General features: G+C 51.6%; 1 protein-coding gene across 5 annotated transcripts in view; it reads right to left on the bottom strand.

Annotated features, from left to right (window-relative positions):
* The window catches only part of PSTPIP1 (proline-serine-threonine phosphatase interacting protein 1), a 44898-nt gene extending 22469 nt beyond the window's left edge, over positions 1–22429 (bottom strand). Inside the window, exons 1-2 of one of the 5 annotated variants that reach the window (XM_069560141.1) lie at positions 3343–4385; positions 2863–3119 (exon numbers count right to left, since the gene is read on the bottom strand). Coding sequence is in view for 2 of the 5 variants with exons in the window: in XM_069560140.1 (XP_069416241.1) it covers positions 21606–21641 (36 nt within the window). In the remaining 3 variants the exon portion in view is untranslated. Of the gene's footprint in view, positions 1–2862; positions 3120–3342; positions 4386–21605 lie in introns of those variants that run through there. The other 4 variants (XM_069560140.1, XM_069560138.1, XM_069560142.1 and 1 more) reach the window with 4 other exon arrangements.
* Between the last annotated feature and the right edge of the window lie 1236 nt (positions 22430–23665).

Below are 23665 nucleotides of genomic sequence, written 5' to 3'. Positions count from 1 at the left end.
TGCCGGACTCCCTGGGGGCTCTTCCTGGCTGGCCTGCACCCCCTCCACCACCCCACCTCACCTGTCCCCGGGGCTTCGACCCAGGGCTCAGAGCGGGGCAGAGTGGGGCTCAGGAAGCTGCTGAGGAAATGAACTGCTGCTGCTGCTGCTGCTGCTAAGTCACTTCAGTCGTGTCTGACTGTGCGACCCCATAGACGGCAGCCCACCAGGCTCCCCTATCCCCGGGATTCTCCAGGCAAGAACACTGGAGTGGGTTGCCATTTCCTTCTCCGATACATAAAAGTGAAAAGTGAAAGTGAAGCTGCTCAGTCATGCCACTCTTAGCGACCCCATGGACCGTAGCCTACCAGTCTCCTCCGTCCATAGGATTTTCCAGGCAAGAGTACTGGAGTGGGGTGCCACTGCCTTCTCCGGAGGAAACGAACTAGCTAATCATTCAATCAGTTAATCGATCAGTCCTGCAGGCTCACCACCCTCCAGGGGCCCACCCTGCCCTTTCCTCCTAGTACCTAACTAGCCACAGCCTGTATGTATCCTGGGTTCCCTTCCAACCCCTTGTTTACAGGCTCAGATGGACATTTCCACAGCATGGAAGCTACGAGAAGGCAGGGCCTCCCGCCTCCTTGTGTCCCCCTGCAGCCTCTGTCACCTGAGACCTGCCTCTGGCCTTGCCCTCGGTGAAATAGCCGTTTATTGAGTCCACCAGCCACACACAATACCAAGAATAGCACAGCTGTCTGCTTATTGAAAAACACCACACACCCAGGGAGTTAAGGACGGCGATGAGGAGGAGAAGAGGGTAAGTGATTGCCTAAGTTCCCTCAGCTGGTGAAGATCAGAATCTAGGGTATGAATGCAGGTCAGCTTGTCCCCAGGCTTCCCAGGAGACACTAGTGGTAAAGAAGCCACCTGCCAGTGAAGGAGACATGAGAGACGCAGGTTCAATCGCTGGGTCAGGAAGATTCCCTGGAGGAGGGCGTGGCTACCCCCGCCAGTGTTCTTGCCTGGAGAATCCCACGGACAAAGGAGCCTGGCGGGCTGACAGTCCATGGGGTCTCAAAGAGCTGGACACGACTGAAGTGCCTGAGCACACGTGCAGTTTGTCCCCAAACCTACATCAGACATTCAGTCCGGTTCAGACATTAATAGTCCAGCAACTCTGTTACACTTTAAAACATGAAAAAACTCCACTTTTGAAGATGATTACTCAGACTTCCTCTGCCTCAAACCAAAGCCGTGTTTCTGGCTGTCATCCAGTTACCATGGATTCTTAGAGGCCAGCTCCGTGCCCAGGCTGGGTCAGAGGAACGCTGCCCTGGAGGAGGGCGGGCTGGCTCTGCAGATGTGAGCGGAGAGCCAGCAAACAGCCAGAGGCCCCACCCTCGCCATGTGGCACCTAGGGTGATCCACCCCAGGGTGGGGTGCCAGGTGGCAGGCAGATGCAGCCCCCTCCTGGGGAGGCCTCCCCCAAGCCGGATGCGGGACCCCAGGCCTTGCCATCCCCCCTGTGGCCATTCTTGGCCTCCCTTGCCTCACACTAGCCAGATCAGGGCTACAGGAGAAGGTGCTCCAGGCTGCTGCGGCTGGAAGAAGATCAGGGCTACAGGAGGAGGTGCTCCAGGCTGCTCCGGCCGGAAGAAGCGCACTCCTGCCTCTACCTGAAGGAGGCTCTGGTCTCTGCTCAGGGATGGCCCACCTGCTCGCTTGGCTGGATGGCCCTGGATGTGAGCCACACTCCAGGCTGGCAAGCCGGCCCCAGCCCTGCCATGCCCCCACTGTGCAAGTACAGAAGGAGCCTTTGTACCCGCTGCCACTTCCTCCTTGTCACACCCATGCCATTCTTGGTGGCTGCATTGGCTGGGCCACAGAGACAAGTGCCCCAAGCAAGCCACTTCCCTTCTCAGGCCCAGGTTTCCTCATCGAGAAAGTGCCTGGGGAGGACAGCCTCTCCTGGCCCCAGACAGCCCACCCCATGTGGGCACAGCCCCCTGGGGGCAGGCTGGCTGCCAAGTTTAGGGAGGGGGCCCAGGCCTGGCCCGAGAGACTGGACAGAGTTTAGCTGACCATTTATGGGTTCACACCCCACCCTGTGGTCCTGGGCACTCTTAGCTTCTACTTCCCTCCCTGTAACAAGAGGCCTAATGGTTCCCTCCATCTACAGTTGATCTAAGAAGCCAGTGAAACAATGTACACAGATGAGACGAGGAAACACAAGGTCAGAGGTTGCCCTGAGCTGGCAACGGGGCTGAGGATTATTACCCCATTTTACAGATGACAGAAATGGAACCCAGAGAGGTGAGCTACCTGCTCAGAAGTCGGTGGGAAACAGCCAGGTTTTGAGCTCTCCCAGGCCAGATCTTAGCTCATCCCCTCAACCTCTCTGCAAAGCCCTGAACTCAGTATCTGTTCAGCAAGAGTAGCTCCCCATGCCTTGCCCTGGCCCCACCCGGCTCTCACCAGCCCCTTCTGGCTGGCTCTCACCAGACAGAACCCAGCTGCTCAAGGCTGGAAAACACCGAGTTATCATCCTACTGAGTTATACACCCTCCCCCACCAGAGAGTCCATTTAAAAGGCTGCAGAAGCTTTTTCAAATGTTCCCTTACATGAAATTTCAGAATGTAAAGTATCTCAGAGGACAGCTAAGCCTCTTACCTTAGAGGGAGAGGCCTGGGATTTGGCCACAAGTCTGATCTGTCAGGAAGAAGCTGGGTAGTCTTGGTGAAGCCCTTGTCCTTTCTGGGGCCGCCTGACTGTGTTATGGGTTTGGGGAGAGGAGGTGACCTTCAACTGTCCTTTCAGCCTGGAGTCTGCTGTGTGTCTGTTGGCTTTTGGAAACCATGGCAACCATAACTGCATCTTACCTGGAGATGTCTGAAGTCAGGGGTGGGCTGGAGCTGCCCCAGGGGAGTCCGAGGGCGTGTGAGGCCTGGAAGGGAGCAGCTGGGGGCTGACACCCATATGTCTCCTGGGAACCAAGTGGAGGCTGGGAAGGTGGCTGGGAAGAGCTGCCTGTAAGTCTCGGCTGGTGAGAAATGCCTGGCAGCAAAGGAGGAGCCCCCGGAAAAAGCTGCATGGAGCAGATGATGAGGTGCAGCTGGGAGGGATCAGACGCGGACAGCTGCAGGGAAGAGAGTGGGATAGCCAGGGGTCAAGGTCCCCAAAGGACCTGCAGAAGTAGCCAGGAGAGGAAGAGCTGACCTGTGGGCATCGGTCCCCTGCTGCACCAGCTGCAACTGCACCAGGGGAGTAAGACCCTTCCTCCCTTTAGGCCTTCCGACCCCTCACCCACGCCGTCTGTAGAGACGCCGGAAGCAGTAAGTAGTGGGCGTGAAGAGACCTACCCCGTGCCCTGTGCGCGTCATAGGCTTCCAATCACTGGCAAAGTGGAGGGAGACTGGGGAGCTTTCAAGTGAGCAGCAAAGTGAGATCTTGATACGAGGTTGAACTGGAGGGAGTTAGACCTGAAAAGGACTGGACACGCTCTAACACACGCCCAGGGGTAAGGAAGGGAGAGCTACCTCTACTGCTTTGGAAGGCGGAAGGAGAAAATTCAAGTTTCTCGCTTGCGCCTTGCCAAGTTCAGAGACCGTCAGAAACCTTTCTAATAACTGACTTGCTCTTGGGTTGCTAGGCTCTTTATATATTTAATCTCTTTTAAAAATCACCTTTTACTGGTAGAAGAAGAGACAGAGGAGACTGGACTCAGTCCTTTTATCTCAGGAAGCCCCGGAAGCCAAGGACAGCGATTTTGAATACGGTTATAGGCTGCTCGGGCGACTTCGCCCTCTAATTTCACCGCAGTTTAACAGAAGGGACTTCTGTGGCCAAGGCGCCTACCGTGGCTAGTTTACTAGCCACCCGTCCACTCTTGCTTGTCTGCTGTGGGCTGAGAAGCAAAACCACTGGGACTGTCAGAACACCTGAGGAAGTGAGTACTGAACTCTGGAGAAGGCAGAACGAGGGGCGGTTTGCCTCCTGGGTCCCAGTGCCCACGTCTGTACAGCAATGCTCCGCAAATACACTGGATAAAGGCTGCGGACATAGGGAGGCCCTCAAGTGGACGTGCCTTTATGACAGCTGGCTCCTGAGCCGCCCCAGGTAGAAGACCAGACCATTTGTTTGCAATTCAATGACTAGTTACCCAGCACCTTAAATAAGCCAGACAGACCCTTCCCCACTACTTTGTACAACATGTTACTATCCCCATTGTACAGATAAAGAAACTGAGTCTCAGAGAAGATAAGTCAATGAATAGCAGCCAGGATCTTTCCACTGCCCCACGGCTAGTACCCCACAGTAGATCTCGTCTCCACCATTATTTATTACTAAACTGAAAGAAGGCAAAGAACAGATACTCAGGTATGGCTTGGATGAATGGGTGGATAGATGGATAGATGGATGAACCAGAGACTTCAGTGAGCAAGCTGGATGTTTACCCAGAGAATCCCAGGAGGAGGGTTGAGTACAGAGAAGGCCAGGCCTCAGCCCTTGAGGAGCCAATAAGGAATGTGATCATTTATAGGCCTTTGTGGGGCCTTCAGTGAAAGAGGGAGCATCTGTGTTTGGTGTCCCCAGAGGCTCAGCCAGGACTCACAGGGGAGTAGACAGGGAGGCCAACTCCAGATCGGTACAAAGGACTTTCCAAGAGTCCATGTGGCCCCGAATATGGAACACAGGTAAGTTGCTTTGCTGAGTTGAGTGTGCCCCGTAGCTAGGATCTGGTAAGCAGGTTAGGGATTCTGCAGAGAGGATTCAAGCCTCAGATGATGTGTCCAACTGGGTGTTCTGAGTCTAGGTGTCCCCTGACTTAAAGATTGGAGGGGTCCATCCATAAGCAGGCGGTGTGGGGTGATTTATGGCTTTTCCAAGATGGCTCAGGATAGGCGTCAAAGGGAGAGAGCCGAGAAAGCAGATAGACTCTTAAGGAACAAAAGCACATTGAACGTGGTTAAATGAGCTAATCTGGGGCTTGGGATTAGAAATGAGTTTCCAGAGGGCTCTAGATCCCCACTGAGCCCTGGGCTGAGGCCTCTTCACCCAAGCAGCTGCGTTGCATGGTCCCTGAGATGTCCAGGCCCTTGACCTGGGACCCAGCTGGGCCACAAGCTTTGGGGAACCTGGAGACCTGGGGTTGATTGTTTCCTGCAGCCTTGGGTGAGGGGGAGAGGGGCGCTGTTAGAGCCCTGTGAATATTCAGGGGCTCTTAGGAATCCCACATTGCAGAGTTTGGAGGCCGGGGAATAGCACAGGTACCAGAAAGGGACCTACTGTGCCAACCTGGGGCCTCATCTCAGTAATACAGACCCCGTGAGGATCTGAGGATGAGAGATGTTATATAACTTGTCCCAACTTCAACACCAAGTGTGTAGGCGTGCTGGCTTCCGACTCTGTGACTTTGTTCTTTCAAGTAGGCCTCCTCCAACATCAGGAAGGAAAAGCCTCCTCTACTGCGCTCCCCTCCCCCATCCTGTGAAGCACTGCTCACTTCCCCTCCATTCTTAAAGGCCCAGCTCGATCCCCCACGTCTTCCTCCTGCGTTAAGAAACCAAAATGGGCAGAAGTTAGCATAAGGGACAGGGCAGAGAGGGAACACAAGTCTGGGCTGAGGCCTGGAGGTGGCATTGAGCCCCTCGGGTTCAGGAGACTGGAAGCCTGATGCTCAGAGCTGTGAGCACAATGGGCCTGAAGGGCTGGGGCCGGTGTCTGAAGAGGTGGCCTGAGAGCAGCTCCAGGAGAGTCAGGCAGAGCCAGCGGTGGGACCCTCCCAGGAGGTAACGGGAACCAGGGCCAGGTTCCCAGGTCAGGAGAAGGGAGCAGGGTAGGTGGTGTGTGGACCGGTAGAAGCCCGTGCCTCTGTGCCTCTAATTCTCAGAGAAGCCTGCAGTGTCAGGACGGTACCCTGATTGCCCCATGTCACAGGTGAGACTGAGGCTCAGCAGCCACCTACAATGCAGGAGCCGTGGGTTCAATCCCTGGGTTGGGAAGATCCCCAGGAGGAGGGCATGGCAACCCACTCCTGCATTCTTGCCTGGAGAATCCCCATGGGCAGAGGAGCTTGGCGGGCTAAGGTCCATGGGGTCGCAGAGAGTCAGACACGACTGAAGCGACAGACACACATACGCACGGAAGGTGAGTGGCTGGCCCCGGTCACACGGCTCCTCTGTAGGTGGGCAGGAGGCAGATGTCAGGCCAGGGCTGAGGGCAGGTGGGGAAGGTGGATGGAGGTTACTGAGCCACCCCAGACACTAAGCCCCAGAGGAGACTCTGGCCCATAAGCAAGGACAGGCGGTGACCACACCCTGTGCAGAGCCAGCCCCACGGCTCCTTGCTGCACGGGTTCCAGCTTGTGAGTGACCGGCCAGGAACTGGGGGCTAGCACCGATAGCCAAGGCTCTGTTTCTACTTGTCCCTTTCCCCAAGCATCACCCCTTGCACACCACCTATACCTGCCAGGGGATGGCCCATGGGTACACCCCCTTATCAAGAAGAAGTTCAGGCAGGGGGTGTGGAAAGAGTCCAGGCACCGGATTCTGGTCCTGGCCAAGCCCATGCATACAGACAGTGTGAACTTGGGCAAGTTACGTAACCTCCCGTGCACAGAGCCCCTCCTCTATAAAAGGGCTGTGAAACACTGCCCTCCCCCCAGGGGCCCTGAGGACTAAATGGAATAATATACGTAGGAGCCCAACAGAGGTCATCCTGAGACTTAATGAGCTCCTGGAAAAGGGTGGCCGTGGTGATCGGTACATGTTAAGTGAAAGTAAACCAAGAAAGGAAATAAAAAAGGAGAGGTGGGTTTGGATCCTAGCTGTGACGCTTATCTCGATTGGTTGCTTCCAGTCTCAGCCTCAGGGTTTTCATCCGTAAAGCGGAATGAACACTTAGACTCGGACGCTCCTGGGGCCAAGGCGGGGTGTCTTGCTTGGCGGTATAAACGGCTACAGGGTGAGAACTGGCAGATTCTTCTGGGCTCGAGACTTACTCAAGACAGAGATGGGCCCACTCCTCACACCTCTCCCCAAAGGCAGGAAAAGACCCCCGGCAGCCACTGCAGAAGGCCCCTCAGCCTCCTCTGCTGCCCTTGGCAGGTTCTGGACCTCAGAGCTGACCCTTGGGCTCTGGTTACCCAGGGGCTTTCTGGGTCTCCTGTACCTGCTAGGGGTCTGCATGTGGGGCTCTTGCATTTATTAGGCCATTAACATTCATTTGAGCACATCTCTGGCTTTTAACCACAGTGATAGGTTTAATACAGACAAGGAGCTAGAAACTGAGAGTGTGGAGGGCTCAACCACAAGCGCAATGGAGTCCAAGCGGGGCGCTTGGTGCTAAAGGCAGTGCGAGAGACAAGGATGGCGCCCTCCACCATCTTTGGGTTCTGCGTTAGAGACTGGGAATTGCTTTACCCTGGCCCACACAGCCAGCGTGTATCAGGCACAGAGCAGCACCGAGGGAAAGCACATCTTTAAGTGGAGCAAGATGCCACCTCTGGGGTCCTGGGGCTCTGGGGCAAGCCTGTTCTCTCGGGGCCATCACTGCTTAACTCTCCCTCTCAGCATTCACTTGCACCCACACGTTGTTGATGTCTGTTTAGTTGTTCAGTCATGTTTGACTCTTTGCGACCCCATGGACTAGAGCCCACCAGGCTTCTCTGTCCATGAGATTCTCCAGGCAAGAATACCAGAGCGGGTTGCCATTTCCTCCTCCAAGGGATCTTCCTGACCGAGGGATTGAACTTCTGCCTCCTGTGTCTCCTGCATTGCACCAAACGTGTTGGTGGGACTCAAACCAAGACCGCTGGATCCTGGAGTGCAAACTCCTCCCCTCACTAAACCTGCAGCCCTTCTAGGCTTAGGGGTGATCTGCATACTAAAATAAAATCCCAGCAACCTCACGGCAGCTCCTGCCCTGCCCTGAGGCCTAGTTTTAGCTGCTGGTCTTCCCCTGACCCTGGAATCAGCCACACTGTCCCTTTGGTTCCAGCATCAATTTCCATGCTCATCTGGGTCAGAGTGGGAACAACTGCAGACCCCGGCTCAGCACCTACTATTGTGCTGCTGTCCAGTAGTGCGGACCCTCATGCTGTGCTGACCCTCATGCCCCACAGTTTCAGTCCTCACGACAGCTCCGTGGACACCGATCCAGATGGCTCTGTTGGTCCCCTGGCTACCACCTCACCCTGTTTGTGTGGACTGACCCCAGATGACCTTCTGGACCTTCCTACCACCTGCAGTCTGGGATCCCCAGGTCTGGGAGAGTGGTCTCAGAGCTGGTCCAAATGAAGGAGAAACATTCAAGAGGTGACAAAGAAGGGGACTTCTTTTGCTTCAGTGGCTGACAGTTGGGAAGTTGAGGATCAGAAATCCTGATTTTCAAAGGCCTCTCAGGTCTAAGCAGACAAGGGCCAAGGTGGACATCAGTTCCCTCAAGGCCTTCTCATAGTCCACTGAAGAAGTAGGTGACTGCAGCCTATGGGACAATTGTGCTTGAAGCATGAAAGCTGGTGGGGACTCAAGGAAGCTCAGAAGTCATGGGCCTTCCCAGGGGCCAGAGGTAGGGCAACTCTAAGGAGGAACCCACCATCCCAAGGGGATTCTCTCTTGGGATGGTGTCTCTCCATGTATATCCAGGCTTGGGAGAGTTAGAGGGGCGTTGTCATAGACTGGTGGCAACCTCACGTGTGCGTGCTAAGTCACTTCAGTCGTGTCCAACTCTTTGCCACCCCATGGACCAGAGCCTGCCAGGGCTCTTCTTTCCATGGGGATTCTTCAGGCAAGCGTACTAGACTGGGTTGCCATGCTCTCCTCCAAGGGATCTTCCTGACCCAGGGATTAAACTCAAGTCTTGTGTCTCTTGCAATGGCAGGCAGATTCTTTATCACTGGCACCACCTCAGAAATGTTCAAACCTGTTTCCTCATCCATAAAAACACTTTGAGTGTAGAGAAAAAGGAACCCTCCAGCACTGTTGGTGGGAATGTAAACTGGTACAGCTACTACGGAGAAGAGTATGGAGGGTCCTTAACAAACTAAAAATAGAGCTAGCTTATGATCCTGCAATCCCATTCTTGGGTATATATGCAGAGAAAAGCATCATTCAAAAACATACTTTCATCCCATTGTTCATTCCAATACTGTTCACAATAGCCAAGACATGGAAGCAACCTAAATGTTCATCAGCAGTTGAATGGATGAAGAAGACGTGGTGCATCTATTCAGTGAAACACTATTCAGCCATAAAAATGAAATCATGCCTTTTGCGGCAACATGGATGGACCCAGAGATGATCGTACTAAGTGAAGCCAGACAGAGAAAGAGAAATATCATATGACGTCACTGAAATGTGGCATCTAAAAAAAAAAAAAGAACTTATTCATAGAACAGAACTAGATCCACAGGCAGAAAACAGACGATGGTTACCTAAGGGGAAAGGAGGGAGGGATATGTCAGGAGTTTGGGATTAGCAGATACCTGTGTGCTCTGCTAAGTCACTCAGTCATGTCTGACTCTTTGCGACCCCATGGACCATAGCCCCCCAGGCTCCTCTGTCCATGGGATTCTTCAGGCAAGAATATTGGAGTGGGTTGCCATGCCCTCCTTCAGGGGATCTTCCTGACCCAGGGATCAAACCTGCGTCTCTGTGTCTCCTGCATTGGCAGAGGGGGCTCTTTACCACGAGGCTTTCCCAGGCCACCTGGGAAGCCCCGGTGGTACTGATGAACCTATTTGCAGGGCAGGAATAGAGATGCAGATTTATACTAGACTACTGGAGTAGGCAGCCTATCCCTTCTCCAGGGAATCTTTCCGACCCAGGAATCGAACCAGGGTCTCCTGCATTGCAGGCAGATCCTTTACCAGCTGAGCCACCAGGGAAGCCGCAAAAGAGAAACTGTTGGTGGGTCAGTCATATCCAACTCTTCACGACCCCATGGACTGTAGCCCGCCAGGCTCCTCTGTCCATGGGATTCTCTAGGCAGAATACTGGAGTTGGTTGGCATGCCCTCCTCCAGGGGATCTTCCAGACCTAGGGATTGAACCTGGGTCTCCCACTTTGCAGGTAGATTCTTTACCATCTGACCCACCAGGGATACTACTATATTTAAAATAGATAACCAACAAGGGGCTACTGTATATTACAGGGAAAGACACTCAATATTTTATATAATCTATAAGGGAAAAGAATCTGAAAAGAATATATATAAATACATATATAAAATATGTATAACTGAACCACTTTTTTGTATATTTAAAACTAATGCAATATTGTAAATCAACTGTACTTTATTTTTTTATTAAAAATGAAAACCCACCTCAACACAGGACCTTAATAGCCAACAACATTGAAAAAAAGAACAAAGTTGGAAGACTCACACTTTCTAATTTCAAAACTCACTACAAAGCTATTGCAATTAAAATAGTGTAGTTTTGTCATAAGGACAGACTTATAGACCAATGGAATGAAATAGAAAGCTAGAGATAAGCACTCACATATACTGTCAACTGAGTTTCAACAAGGATAAGACCATTCAACGTGGAAAAGACCATCTTTTCAACCAAAGGTGATGGGGAAATGGATATTCACATTCAAAGGCATGAAGTTGGACTCTTACTTAACACCATATACAAAAACTAACTCAAAATGGATAAATGACCTAAAAGTAAGAGCTAAAACTGTAAAACTCTGAACAGAAAATAGGGGGAAAGTTTCAAGACATTGAATTTAACAATGATTTCTTGCATATGATACCAAAAGAACAGTCAATAAAAGAAAAAAACAAATTAGTTAGACTTTATCAAAACAAAAAAATTTTCATTAAAAGCCAGCATCAAGAGAGTGAAAAGACAATCCACAAATTGGGAGAAAATATTTGCAAGTCATACTTAAAATAATTACTATCCAGGCTATATAAAGAACTTTAAAACTGAACAACAAAAAGATAACCCAATTCAAAAGCAGACAAAGGACTTGAATAGACATTTCTCTAAGGAAGATAAATTGTCAATGAAAGTGTAAAAATATGCTCAACATCACTAGTCACTGGGAAATATGAATCAAAACACCAGTGAGGGACTTTCCCACCTGACCTGTGGTTAAGGGTCTACACTTCCACTGCAACAGGCCCAGGTTTGATCCCTGGTCAGGGAACTAAGATCACACATGTTGCATAGATAGACAAATAAATAAAAGAGCCAAAGTTAAAAAACAAAAAAAGAAATTCCACTTCATGCCTACTAGGATGTCTATGATTGGGGAAAAGACACAGGAAATAACAAGCTCTGGTGAAGATGTGGAGAAATTGGAACCCTCGTGCATTGTTGATGCAATGTAAATGGAGCAGCTTCTGGGGAAAATATTGATAGCTTAGCAGTTACTCAGCATGTTAAACATAGGATTGCTTATGATCCAGCAACTCCATTCCTAGTATTATACCCAAAAGAACTGAAAGTAGGAATTCAAACCAGTATTCAGTTCAGTCGCTCAGTTGTGTCCGACTCTGTGACTCCATGGACCGCAGCACCCCAGGCCTCCCTGTCCATCACCAACTCCCAGAGTCCATTCAAACCCATGTCCATTGAGTCAGTGATGCCATCCAACCATCTTATCCTCTGTCATCTCCTTCTCCTCCTGCCCTCAATCTTTCCCAGCATCAGGGTCTTTTCAAATGAGTCAGTTCTTCGCATCAGGTGGCCAAAGTATTGGAGTTTCAGCTTCAACATCCTTCCAGTGAACACCCAGGACTGATCTCCTTTAGGATGGACTGGTTGGATCTCCCTGCAGTCCAAGGGACTCTCAAGAGTCGTCTCCAGTACCACAGTTCAGAAGCATCAATTCTTCGGTGCTCAGCTTTTATAGTCCAACTCTCACATCCATACATGACCACTGGAAAAACCATAGCCTTGACTAGATGGACCTTTGTTGACAAAGTAATGTCTTTGCTTTTTAATATGCTGTCTAGGTTGGTCATAACTTTCCTTCCAAGGAGTAAGCGTCTTTTAATTTCATGGCTGCAATCACCATCTGCAGTGATTTTGGAGCCCAGAAAAATAAAGTCAGCCACTGTTTCCCCATCTATTTGCCATGAAGTGATTAGTACATCCATGTTCATAGTGACATTTTTCTCTTTTTTTTGACATTTTTCATAATATAAAAAATGAGATAAAAACCCAAGTGCCCAATAACAGGTGAATGGATAAACAAAATTAGGTATACACATAGCATGGAATATTTTTCAGCCATTAAAAGGAATGAAGTTCTAATACATGCTAAAACATGGATGAACCTTAAAGACACTATGCTAAATGAAACAGGACAAATACCGCCTGATTCTACTTATACGTGGTCCCTAGCATGGCAAGTTCATAGAGACAAAAAGCAGAGTAGGAGATGAGAGGAGCAAGATAAAGAGTTATTATTTAAGGGGTATAGAATTTCTGTTTGAAATGATGAAAAAGTTTTGGAATTAGTAGTGATGGTTGGTAGAACATTATGAGAGTACAGATGCCACTTAATTGCACACTTAAAAATGATTAAAATGGTAAATTTTCTGTTATGTATATTGACATTGGCCACAGAAAAGTAATTGTATAAGGTTAAAAAAAATCCCCTCTATCCTCTACTAATTCACAAGTGAGTCCAATGAGGTCGCATAAATGGTAAAAGCCAGATATATGCTCACTGTCAGCAATGGCCATGCAGCAGAAAAACCACAGTTCTCAACACCAATGGAGAACTTTGAAAGCTACTGCTCCTCCACTCTGAAATTTGTATGTAATTGACCTGGAGCTGCGACTGGGCTTTGGAGTTGTGAACCCTGTTACGTTTCTGATCTTATCTCCAACCACTTTTCACCTCCATCACTCTGCCCCAGCAGCGTAGGCCTCCTTGTCCCCTGAATAGGTCAAGCACCCTCCTGACTCAACCCATCTCCCCTTCTTTTTCTCTGAGTATGGCTCAGCTTCTGCTTTTCTATTTCCGCAGCTGAGAACCCTGATCCCATCTGGCTGCTCCATCCCCACCCTGGCTGCTAGTCTCTGGAACAGCAGCAGATACTTCCTGTTGCCCAATAGCGGGTGGCCTGTCGACATCAGAGGAAGGGCCTGTCACTTACTGGCCTGCTCCTGTTATCCATTGCTCAGGCTGCCGGGTCTCAGCCAACCACCACACGCTCTTGCTAATGTCAAGGGTGTTCTGACCTGGCCGGGGAAGGTAGCAGCCAAGCCTAGCCCAGCAGCCCCGACGTCCATCTGGGTGGCACCCCCAGGCCCACATCCCCTCTATAAGCCATGACTTTCTCTCTATAAAGAAGGGATAAGAATACTAGCCTCATGGGGCTATTGCATCTTGTCACCTGAAGCCATAGGAATGACTGTCAAATGGTGGAATTTAGTATCCAATGGCGAACAGAGTTGGGGAGGCATCCTGAGATTAGGAAGACCCACATATGAGGCTCACGCTGTAGGTGCCTATCCAATTATAAGTCAGGATCCCTTGGGATCTCTTCCTGGTCTACTGGCTCCCAATGCTGAGCAGCACGTGGTCCCCTGAGGACTGTGCTTAGTGTCTCCATCCTCAAAGCCTTTATCTCACTGGAGACTCACTCTAATATCCTACAGATGAGGAAACTGAAGTTCAGAAAGGAGAAAGGATTCTCCAAGTTCCCCCTCAGCAAGTGAGGGGGGAAGCTTCAAAGAGGCCTGTCCCCCGTCTGAGCCTGGAGTACAGAGAGTGACTAAGCCCATGAGGGAGGGGCCTTCCAGAGCTAGCCCAGCGGGATGCCCTAGCTAGCGTGGGCAGCCCCCAGGGCACCGGGTACCACTCTCTCTTGCTAGAAGTGAGGCAGTTTCGATTTCCGCAACCAGTTCCCTCCATCGTGTCATTTGCAGCGTCAGACAGGCTCTAGCTGAGGCAGGCAGGCATCCTAACCACAGCCCACAGCCTCCAAGCCTCTTTTTGCATGAGAAGAAACATCCGTCACTGGAGAGGGTGAAGAAAGGAAGAAAGGCTCTCTGCCTCCACTCAAGGCTGGTCAAGACCTTTTAAAGCCCAGCCGGGGTCCTCCCTTCCTACAGTCACTGTACGCAGTGCTCTGGGCCAGAAAACCGTCTTGCAAACCCACTGCACCACTCCCCCTTCCACACCTTTTCCCATGCCAAGCTTTCCACCTTTGCCCTCCCACCACCTCCCAAGTCCTCCCCCACCTTTCCAAGCCCAAGCAAGGCCCTCCCTCTTCATCTCAGGGACTAGCAATCTCGGCTGTGTGGAGGTGCCAGGAGAAGCCAGCCAAAGTCCCTGAGTTCCTGGCAACTGGACAACAAGGAGGACCTTAAGAAGCAGATCTTTTCCACCAAGAATAAAATCAAAGGTGTGGGTTACGTTCTTGACCCAGGACACAGCAGCCAGGAAACGCTACAGGGGAATACCTGCAGGCATCACAAAAGCAGGGCGAACGCAACCACGAAGCTCTGCAGTCACCTGGGGCCATCAGACGGTCGACCGCATCCTATGGAGTGGTTGTGGAGGAACCAAGTCCTTGGGTCCCTGGGGGCACACACACCGCAAAGTGTGCACAGAGTATGTGGAAGAGTTCACGCCACTGAACCACAAATGCCACCTAAAAACACGATCTCAGCTTGAAAACAGGAATTGCTTAGTTTTGTTTTTTAAACATTTTCCTTTTAATGGCGTATGTAATCTGTGATCATTTGCAGAAAATTATGGCGAGAGAAATCACCTTACTTCCAAAACCATGGAAACCAATGTTACCGAATAGGGAGCCACCCTTTCATCCTTTAGGAATTATAATTGAACCAAGAACTCACCAGTCTCCTTGGATTCAGGGGCAGAATGTGATAGGGTCCGACAGAGCTAACGGTTGTCCCTGCTCTGCCTTGAATGTATGACCATAAACTTGGCCCTTGACCTCCCCGTGTCTCCATTCTGGACATGGGAGGACATTGGCAAGTCCTTCCCTGCAAGGTGGATTTGGGGACACATGTGTCACAGGGCCTGGTACATAAGGGATGCTGAACAACAACCAGGAACAGCCGCCTCTCCTCTGAGAATGACATATCTGGGACTCAGAGAAAAAAGAATTTTCACAGAACAGGAAATAAACATCTTCTTTTTCATTTTTAATTGTGTAATTTAATTTTCATTGGGTAATATATTTACATGGTTCAACAACCAAACGCTATAGAAAAGTACATAGAATACTTAATGCCACACAGCCCTGAAACCCATCAATCTTTCTTCTTTCACTTCCCCCAAAAGGCCATCACTTTAATTAGCTCTCTGTGCATCTTTCCAGAGATTCCTGTTGTTAATACAAGCCCATGCAAGTGTGCTAAGTCACTTCAGTTTTGTTTGACTCTTTGCAAGCCCCTGGACTGTAGCCCACTAGGCTCTTCTGTCCATGGGATTCTCCAGGCAGGAATACTGGAGTGGGTAGGCATTCCCTTCTCCAGGGGATCTTCCCGATTCAGGGATCAAACCCAGGTCTCCTCTGTTACAGGCGAATTCTTTACCATCTGAGCCATCAGGGAAACCCTAATACAAGCCTATACCAACACTAACGCTTATTTCCCCCCACTTTTCACAATGGGTTGCACACAAGACACACCGCTTGGTTCTGTGCTTTTTACACAGAACACCATGCCTCAAGGAGCTCTGCGACCAGCCCAGAGAGAGTCCGTTCTCATCCTTTTCAACAGCCACGGCCAGAAAGGCACAGGAAGGGCAGTAGGTGGAGGCAAAGGAAGGCCAGCCAGAGGCCCCTCTCTCCCATCTCCTGCCTCTACCATCCCCTCCTGCTCAGGAGGACCCCCTCCTCAGCCACTGGCCTCCTCAGCCTTCAAGGCCACAGGGCCCTGCCCTGCTGCAAGTCCATCCACGAAACCTGAGTGGGCTTTGATTCCCAGCAGAGCCCCTTCCAGGCCACTCTGATCCCTCTTTCCTGGATGAAAAGTTTCCTGCCCGGCCAGAGGACTCTGAGGGGTCCCAGAGTGGCTGCTAGTGCCAAATGCCAGAGAACTGGCTGTACCTTCCCACCCAGGAATGTCTCCTCATGTGGGAAGCTATGCAAGAAGTGGTCGTCAAGTGCAAAATCTTGATACACAAAGATCGACCCAGAATGCTAAATAGTTGGCAATAATCTCTGCTTTTTTTTTTAAGACAGCATATTAAAAAGCAGAGAAATAACTTTGCAGACAAAGGTCTGCATAGTTAAAGCTACAGTTTTTCCAGTAGTCATGTACAGATGTGAGAGTTGGACCATAAAGAAAGCTGAGCACCAAAGAATTAATGCTCTTGAACTGTGGTGTTGGAGAAGACTCTTGAGAATCCCTTGGACTGCAAGGAGATCAAACCAGTCTATCGTAAAGGAAATCAGTCCTGAATATTCGTTGGAAGGACTGATGCTGAAGCTCCAATAATTTGGCCACCTGATGTAAAGAACTGACTCACTGGAAAAGACCCTGGTGCTAGGAAAAATTGAAAGCAGGAGGAGGAAACGACAGAGGAATGGACGTGAGTTTGAGCAAGTTTCTGGAGTTGGTGAAGGACAGGGAAGCCTGGCAAGCTGCAGTCCATGGGGTTGCAAAGAGTCGGACACCACTGAGCAACTAAACTGAACTGAATCTAAATGTCCAGCAACAGGGGATTGTATAAATAAATCACGTGTGTGTGTGCTAAGTCACTTAGTCATGTCTGACTCTTTGTGACCCCTATGGACTGTAGGCTCCTCTGTAGGATCCTGACTTTTTCTAGGGCAAGGTAATGAGACAGTCTCATTCAGCTGTTTGGATGGGGGATGAGGATCGCAGGGCCCAGCTTAGATTACCTAGTAGAGAACGCTTCTCAACAAATATCTGTTGAATGTAACTAAAGCAAAATGAAGGAGAAGATGGGCTCAGGAAGGCAGTAGGACCATGGAGGCCCTTACTGCTTGTCCACTTATTCTATTAACATTGACCAAACACACAGCCCACTCACCAGCCCTATGCTGAGGATGGGATTCCCAGCATGTCCACCAAATCCACAAATTGGAGGACTGTACAGTCACTAACAATGGTGTTTTGAAGATAAGGAAATCACACACCGGCCCATGCATGTTCAAGATAAAATTATGTCAAGAAGAGGAGTGTTCCCCCACACTCTCCTCGTCAGCAGGGAACCTCAGAGTCTCAGAACCGGAGAGGGGAAGAGGCCGCAGTAGCTGATCAGACACATGCGGCCTCAGCCCTCTCCCCCTGCCCCTAGCCCATGCATCCTTGGTGAGTCATTTCCCCACCGAAGGAAGTGGTACCTCCTCTGTCTTCTGCTGCGGAGCTCAGCACCTCCTCGCTTAGCATTTCCAAATGAAGCAGGAGCTCAGCCTCAAATGGGAGAAATGTAACCTCAAGTCAGAGGGAAAAGTTCAGGCCCGGTTTCTAGGTCCCCTTTGATGGTTTCCGCCCAAAGCCATGACGGTAGGGAGGGAAGAGCAAAGGCATGAGAAGGAGTATATGTGGCCATTACTTTTCCTTTTAACAACCCCGAAAAAGACAGGATGTGGGTCTTAATAAAACCTGGTCCAGAACTAGATTTTCCTTCTTAAAACAATATCCCGTGACTTCTTTGCAAAAGTGGCTGGATGTATAGGTCTGGGAGGCAATGAGAGGGCAGGAGGGGAAAGTGCAGCTCAGAGCAGTCCTCTGGGTGCTTCCTGTGCCTGGTCCATTATCAAAGAACTCTAGACTCCAGAAGTCAATCCTGACTTCCTCTAGGGCAAGGTAATCTGACAGTCTCATTCAGCTGTTTGGATGGGGGATGAGGATCGCAGGGCCCAGCTTAGATTACCTAGTAGGAACGCTTCTCAACAAATATCTGTTGAATGTAACTAAAGCAAAATGAAGGAGAAGATGGGTTCAGGAAGGCAGTAGGACAGTGGAGGCCCTTACTGTTTGTCCACTTATTCTATTAACGTTGACCAAACACACAGCCCACTCACCAGCCCTATGCTGAGGATGCAGACAGGTGTTTCTTGCAATACACTTTGGCTGCTGCTGGGAGCAGAGCCCCCGCAAGGAAAGCTGTGTATACTGGGATGAGGAGTGGTAATCCCGCATTCTCTGGGATTCTCTGCCCCTCTGGCCTGGTGCTGAGTCAGATTCCAGGAGCTCTAAGGCCCTGTCAGCTTGGACACCTGGTACTCTTATCCTCAGCTTTCTCTCCAACAGCCCCCTGTTCTGAGGCTCAGTCACAAACTTCCTGCAAAACTGATCTTCTTTATCACTGTGTATTAACAGAAATCAAATGATCCCTTCCCTCCCCTGTGGCTAGCCCACCCCAGCCTCACTCCAAAAGAAGCCTGAACGTTAGGCTGCAGATAGAAGTAGGCTATAAATAAATACTGCATGGCCACACTGACAAGATTGCAAATACAGGCCTATTGAGGGACAGGACTGGTCAACTCTACCACTTCTAACCACTGTGTCTGCTTTTTATAAGTTGTTGTCTCTTCTCTTACTATCAGGCTACCAGCTATCTATGAAACTGTCTCTAACAGGTCAGTGTCAGCTCAGTCGCTCAGTCATGTCCAACTCCTTGCAATCCCATGGGCTGCAGCACGCCAGGCTTCCCTGTCCATCACCAACTCTCAGAGCTTACTCAAACTCATGTCCATCAAGTCAGTGATGCCATCCAATCATCTCATCCTCTGTTGTCCCTAACGGGTCTAACAGGTCAGGCCCACCAATATTTAATCAGTCAGATTCCATGTAGATACCTACCATTTGCTATATCTATAGGTCAACAAAATCACATGACTAAGCTTGTTAAAACTGTGGGTAAAATCAGAGTTCATGGGCCCTAACTAAAAGCTATAGGGCATCTCAAATGAGTAAAGTATGCAAGCTTTAATGCAAACTCTTAGAACCTCAGAAACCATTTTACTTTCCCTGCTCACAATGAAGTGCTGCTGTGAACAAGGCTGGCTCTCACCTGTGTTTTGGATGGTTGAGGCTGCCAGTTAACAGGAGTGCCGCAGTGTTAGACACGACCCTTCTAGCTCAGGGGCTTCCTTCCACTACAGACCAGCCATTTGCAGGCAGCGTGTTCCCAAGCTGTGGTTAATGGCATTGCCTGGGCATGGGGTGGGGGAAAGCCAGGGGGAAGGGCAGGCTGAGCCCTGTCCCTAACACCCACACGGCAGTTGGATCACTGTGTCTTTTCCATTTTACTGCTTTGTCTATAAATTGGGGTTCAGAAGACTTCTGTGGAGCCCATCTGATCTGATTTCTCTGGGAGGTAAGGAAGGACTGAGTTTTTCCCTCCTTCACCAACGTAACCCAAAAATCCAGTGATGGGCGCTATGGCTAAAGAGGTAATGAAGCACCTGAGTGAGAGCAGACACTGGGGCCAACCTGTCCAGGTTTCACCCAGCTGTGTGACTTTGGGCAAGTGACTGAGGCTCTCTGTGCCTTGGCCTCTTCTTGTGAACAATAGGTGCCACAATAGCATCCACTTCCTGGGTTTAAATGAGTCAACAGATGCATAGTCCTGAGGACAGTGCTTGACACGTCTTTAGTGCTGGGGTTAGTTGTCCTTGCGGCCTGGGCCAGGCTGAGCGTCTGGGACACAGGTTAGGATTCAGAGCCCGGGGGCATTGGCCTTTCCCTCCCTGCTTTGGCCCTCCCTAAGGAAGTGGCACCTCTACCCCAAGCCCCCGGAGCCAGCAGCAGAGGAGAGGAGAACTTGCAAGCGACTCAGAGGTGGGGCGAGCACAGAGTGTGGCGGGACGCAGCACAGGAAGCGGCCGCAGGTAGAATGCTGCCACCACACCCTGCTCCCTCCGGTACCACCTACCCCCTTCCTGCCCAGATCCTGCCTTGGGGCTGCTCCTCAGGCCAGCTCTGTCCTCGGGAGGGTGGAACCAAAGGCTCTGGGCTGGACCAGACGTCCTGGAACTCAAATACAGCCAGGGTGTGCTTGGCCCGCCATGGGCTGCTAACCACCTGGATGTTCAAGTGAAAGTGTGGGTCTCCCAGTCATGTCTGACTCTTTTGTGACCCTATGGGCTGTAGCCCACCAGGCTCCAATGTCCATGGGATTCTCCAGGCAAGAACACTGGAGTAGGTTGGCAATTCCTTCTCCAGGGGATCTTCCCAACCCAAGGATCAAACCCAGGTCTCCTGCCTTGCAGGCAGATTCATCGCCATCTGAGCCACAGGGAAGCCCTAACTTTTCCCCAGCTCTGCACTCCAAGTCAGAGCAATGACATAGTGATGCACTGTCCAGTCTGCGCATCCCCTGCTGACGGCAGCCCCCACCCCTCGCATGGGTCCCAGCTGCCAGCCTGGTGCTTGGAAGGGGCCGAGGCAGGTCTGCTTCCCTTGGCTTCTCTGGGCTGGTCCCAGCCCCTCTCTGTAGAAATGGGGAGATGGAGGCCCAGAGAGACAGTCCTCTGCCTACTGTGCAGTTAGAGCAGGCGGGAAGTGAGCCACTCAGACTCTGGCCATGGGCCCCAAGGAGAGCGTGGCCCAGAAGGGAAGGAAGACCTGGCTCGTTAGCTCTCGTCCTCCTGGCTGGAGGCCCCAGGAAAGGGCCCAGGGAGGCCAGACTGTCGGCTGAGTTCAGGCCGACTGAGCAAAGAGCCAGTGTCCTCTGCGTGGCTGGAGGGGGTGCCCTCAGGACAGCCACGTTCCTCAGCTCTAACCAGAGAGGTCTCAGCTTTTCCCTGGGAGCCACTGGGAGCAGTCAGCGCTTGAGAAGCAGAGGGGTAGGCTGAGAGACAGCAGGAAAAAAGGTGGTGGGGTCCAAATTGGGCTTGCAGGCTGTGTGGCCTGGGGCCAGCAATTTCACCCCCACAAGCCAGCTGGGCGCTGGAATTTCACAAGGAAAAGACTTGATTTACACATGTGCTGAATTTAAGAAAGCGAGCAAGGAATTGCCCAGCCCTGTTGCCTCCCTGAAGGACCCCTAAGGTCTGCAAGGAAGAGGGGTGAAGAGGGGTGGGGTAAGGGCAAGAGATTCCCGTTTGGTGCTCCAGCGAGATGCAGGGGATTTTGTTACATTAGATCCCCTCGTTTAGCTCTCCCATTCAGTTAGCACGTTTGTTAATTATCTCTACCATATAGATGGGGGGGTGGCCAGAAATGAAGTTCAGAGAGGTAAAATGACTTGTCCAGACTCTAAATAGCAGAGCCAAAATCCAAATTCAAGTTTATCTGGTCCCCAGACCTGTGACCCTTCCTCCTTTACCTCACAAGTCCTCATCAAGTTCCCAGCCATATATCAGATGCTCCTAAAAGGCTCCTGCTGTGCAGAGGGGGTCTCCCAGAGGAAAGATCTGCCCTGGGATCCCAGAGAATATCCATCCCTTGCTTGCTGAAGTTTGCAGAGGAATCAGTACCCCAGACCGAGGACCCCCATTGTCCACTTCCAACTCAGAAACAGCCCAGGTCACACCCCTCACCCCACGACAATAAAGGATCAAAATCAGCCATCATTTTTATGAGAAAACCCCCCCTCTGGGAGCCACATCCCCAACCCACCGCCCTGAGGAAATGTCAGCTGAGCTGGCCTCCCCAGGCACACTCCAGTTGCTCAAACCCACAGGCGTCTTCACTCACCCAAAAGGCATCTTTGAACTGAAGCTGAGGCATCATCCTCAGGCAACTGCCACGGCAAAGCTTGCTCTCCTGCCACGGTCAGGGCTGAACGAGGGCCAGGAGCCAGGCGCACAGTCCCAGTCCCGGCAGGGCTGGCCCGGGGCCCCCCTCCCCGGCCGGCGGAGCCCTCTGCAGCGCCTCCGAAGGCAGCCGTAAGCCAGAGACTGCCAGAGGGAAGAAAAGGGCTCAACCTGTTTTGTTTGGGGCTAGAATCAGCGGCAAAATGAGGAAGGGCTGGTGCCCAGTGACGGGAGGAAGGGCCCCACGGTCCGGCCCGGCCCCTCGCCAGCCCTGCGGAGATGGAAGACTCAGTCCAGGCTGCAGGACTGAGAGCAAGGAGGGCAGCCCCGGGTCAGCAGAGGCAGTGGCCAGCGGGAGAGGCGGTCCCCGGGGCCTCCACAGGAAGGTTTGTGCAACCTCCCCGGGGCAGGCTCCAGGGCCGGCGCCCCACAGGAAGTGGAGCCGCCCCGCCTGCCACCTGCCACCCTGCTACGCGCCTCCACTTGCCCCCTTCTGATGTTCTAGCGGGGAATGTTCTCTGAGCCACAAGCCCAGAGAGCCTGAGGCCCACTGCAGTTGTGGGCAAGGAGGAGGGCAGGAACCCAGGTGCTGTCACCCACCACGCCAGCCCCACCCCGACCCAGGTCCAGAGAGCCCAGACTCTCCACCCGTCACCAGCAAACCACTTCAGGAAGGGAGGGGCTCACCCAACCCAGAACATTATCAAACTCTGCGTGCATGATGCCCCAGTCCGCGTCCTGCCCTCGAGGAATCACAGTCTGGGGGCAGACATAGCTGTGGGCTGGCTGTGGGAGGAAGGTGAGAGCATGGAGGTGGGGGGAGCAGGTAGCTAGGCCAATAGAGAACAGCCTCATGGAGCCTGCCTCTTCTCCAGGTCTCCAGATTAGACCCTCTCTGGGGCAGGAAGTCCCCTCTGAAGATGGGGTCTTCAGGCTGAAAGAATGTTGTTGGACCGAGAGAGACAGGATTACAGAGGCATAAATGGGAGAGTTTGAAAAATCCAGGCGGAGGCCCCTGTTTTTGTTCTGTCTGGGCCCTACCCTTCAGAAGGACTTTAATCCACCCTCCAGCTCTCCAAGCCTTGGTTTCCCTGTCAGCCACCCCTAATCTTTGGAAAAGATTAGGGAATTACTGGAATTTCTGTTTTTTGTAGGGCAGGTGCTGGGGCTCTCTCGGTGTGTCTGGTATTACCTTGGGAAGAGCCTTGGACTGGAGCCCCAGACACCTGGGAAGGAAGGGCCTGCCTACTCAGCAGAAGATGCCGGCAGGGGGGGCCGGAGCCCGGGGTGTGTTGGCAAGAAGGGGTGAATCAGGATCGTCCACAAATCACCACCCTCAGCAATGCCTCTCTTACCACTGACTGTGGTGATCAGACAGATGAGAGCTGCCGCAGGAGAGACCTAAGCTCCCAAGTACCAGCTATGTGAGCCTGGGGTTAGAGTTGGGGCACACCCACACCTCTGAAATAACCACCCAAGAGAGAACTTGTTGGGGAGAGCTGCAGAGCAGAGGCTATGAGGGTAGCCCCCTACCTCCAGAATCCTTGTGTGTGTGTCAGTCACTCAGTTGTGTCCCAGCCATGGACCATAGCCGCCAGGCTCCTTTGTCCATGGGGATTCTCCAGGCAAAAATACTGGAGTAGGTTGCCAAGCTCTCCTGCAGGGGATCTTCCTACCCCAGGGGTTGAACCCAGATATCCCACATTGCAGGCGGATTCTTTACCAGCTGAGCCACAAGGGAAGCCCAGAATCCTTACGATCTAGTTAATAAACATCTCCAGCACTGAAAGCACCCCAGTTGGATTTTTTGTTGCTTGTAGCTGAAGACAGCTGACGTATCACCTTGAATGCCGAAGGCCAAAGGCTGAGGCTGAATCTCATCCCAATGGCATCACCACCTCTGATAGCTCCGACTCAGCCTCCCTGGCCTCAGATTTTCCATCTATCAAATGGAGTGATGCTTCTGGTTCTGGAGACAAACAAGAAACCCTCAGGCTCTTG

This window comes from Ovis canadensis, chromosome 18 (assembly GCF_042477335.2).
Source record: "Ovis canadensis isolate MfBH-ARS-UI-01 breed Bighorn chromosome 18, ARS-UI_OviCan_v2, whole genome shotgun sequence".
Classification (NCBI taxonomy): Eukaryota; Metazoa; Chordata; class Mammalia; order Artiodactyla; family Bovidae; genus Ovis; species Ovis canadensis.
Note: the sequence above shows the minus strand (reverse complement) of the source record. Positions and strands in the feature narration are given on the sequence as shown.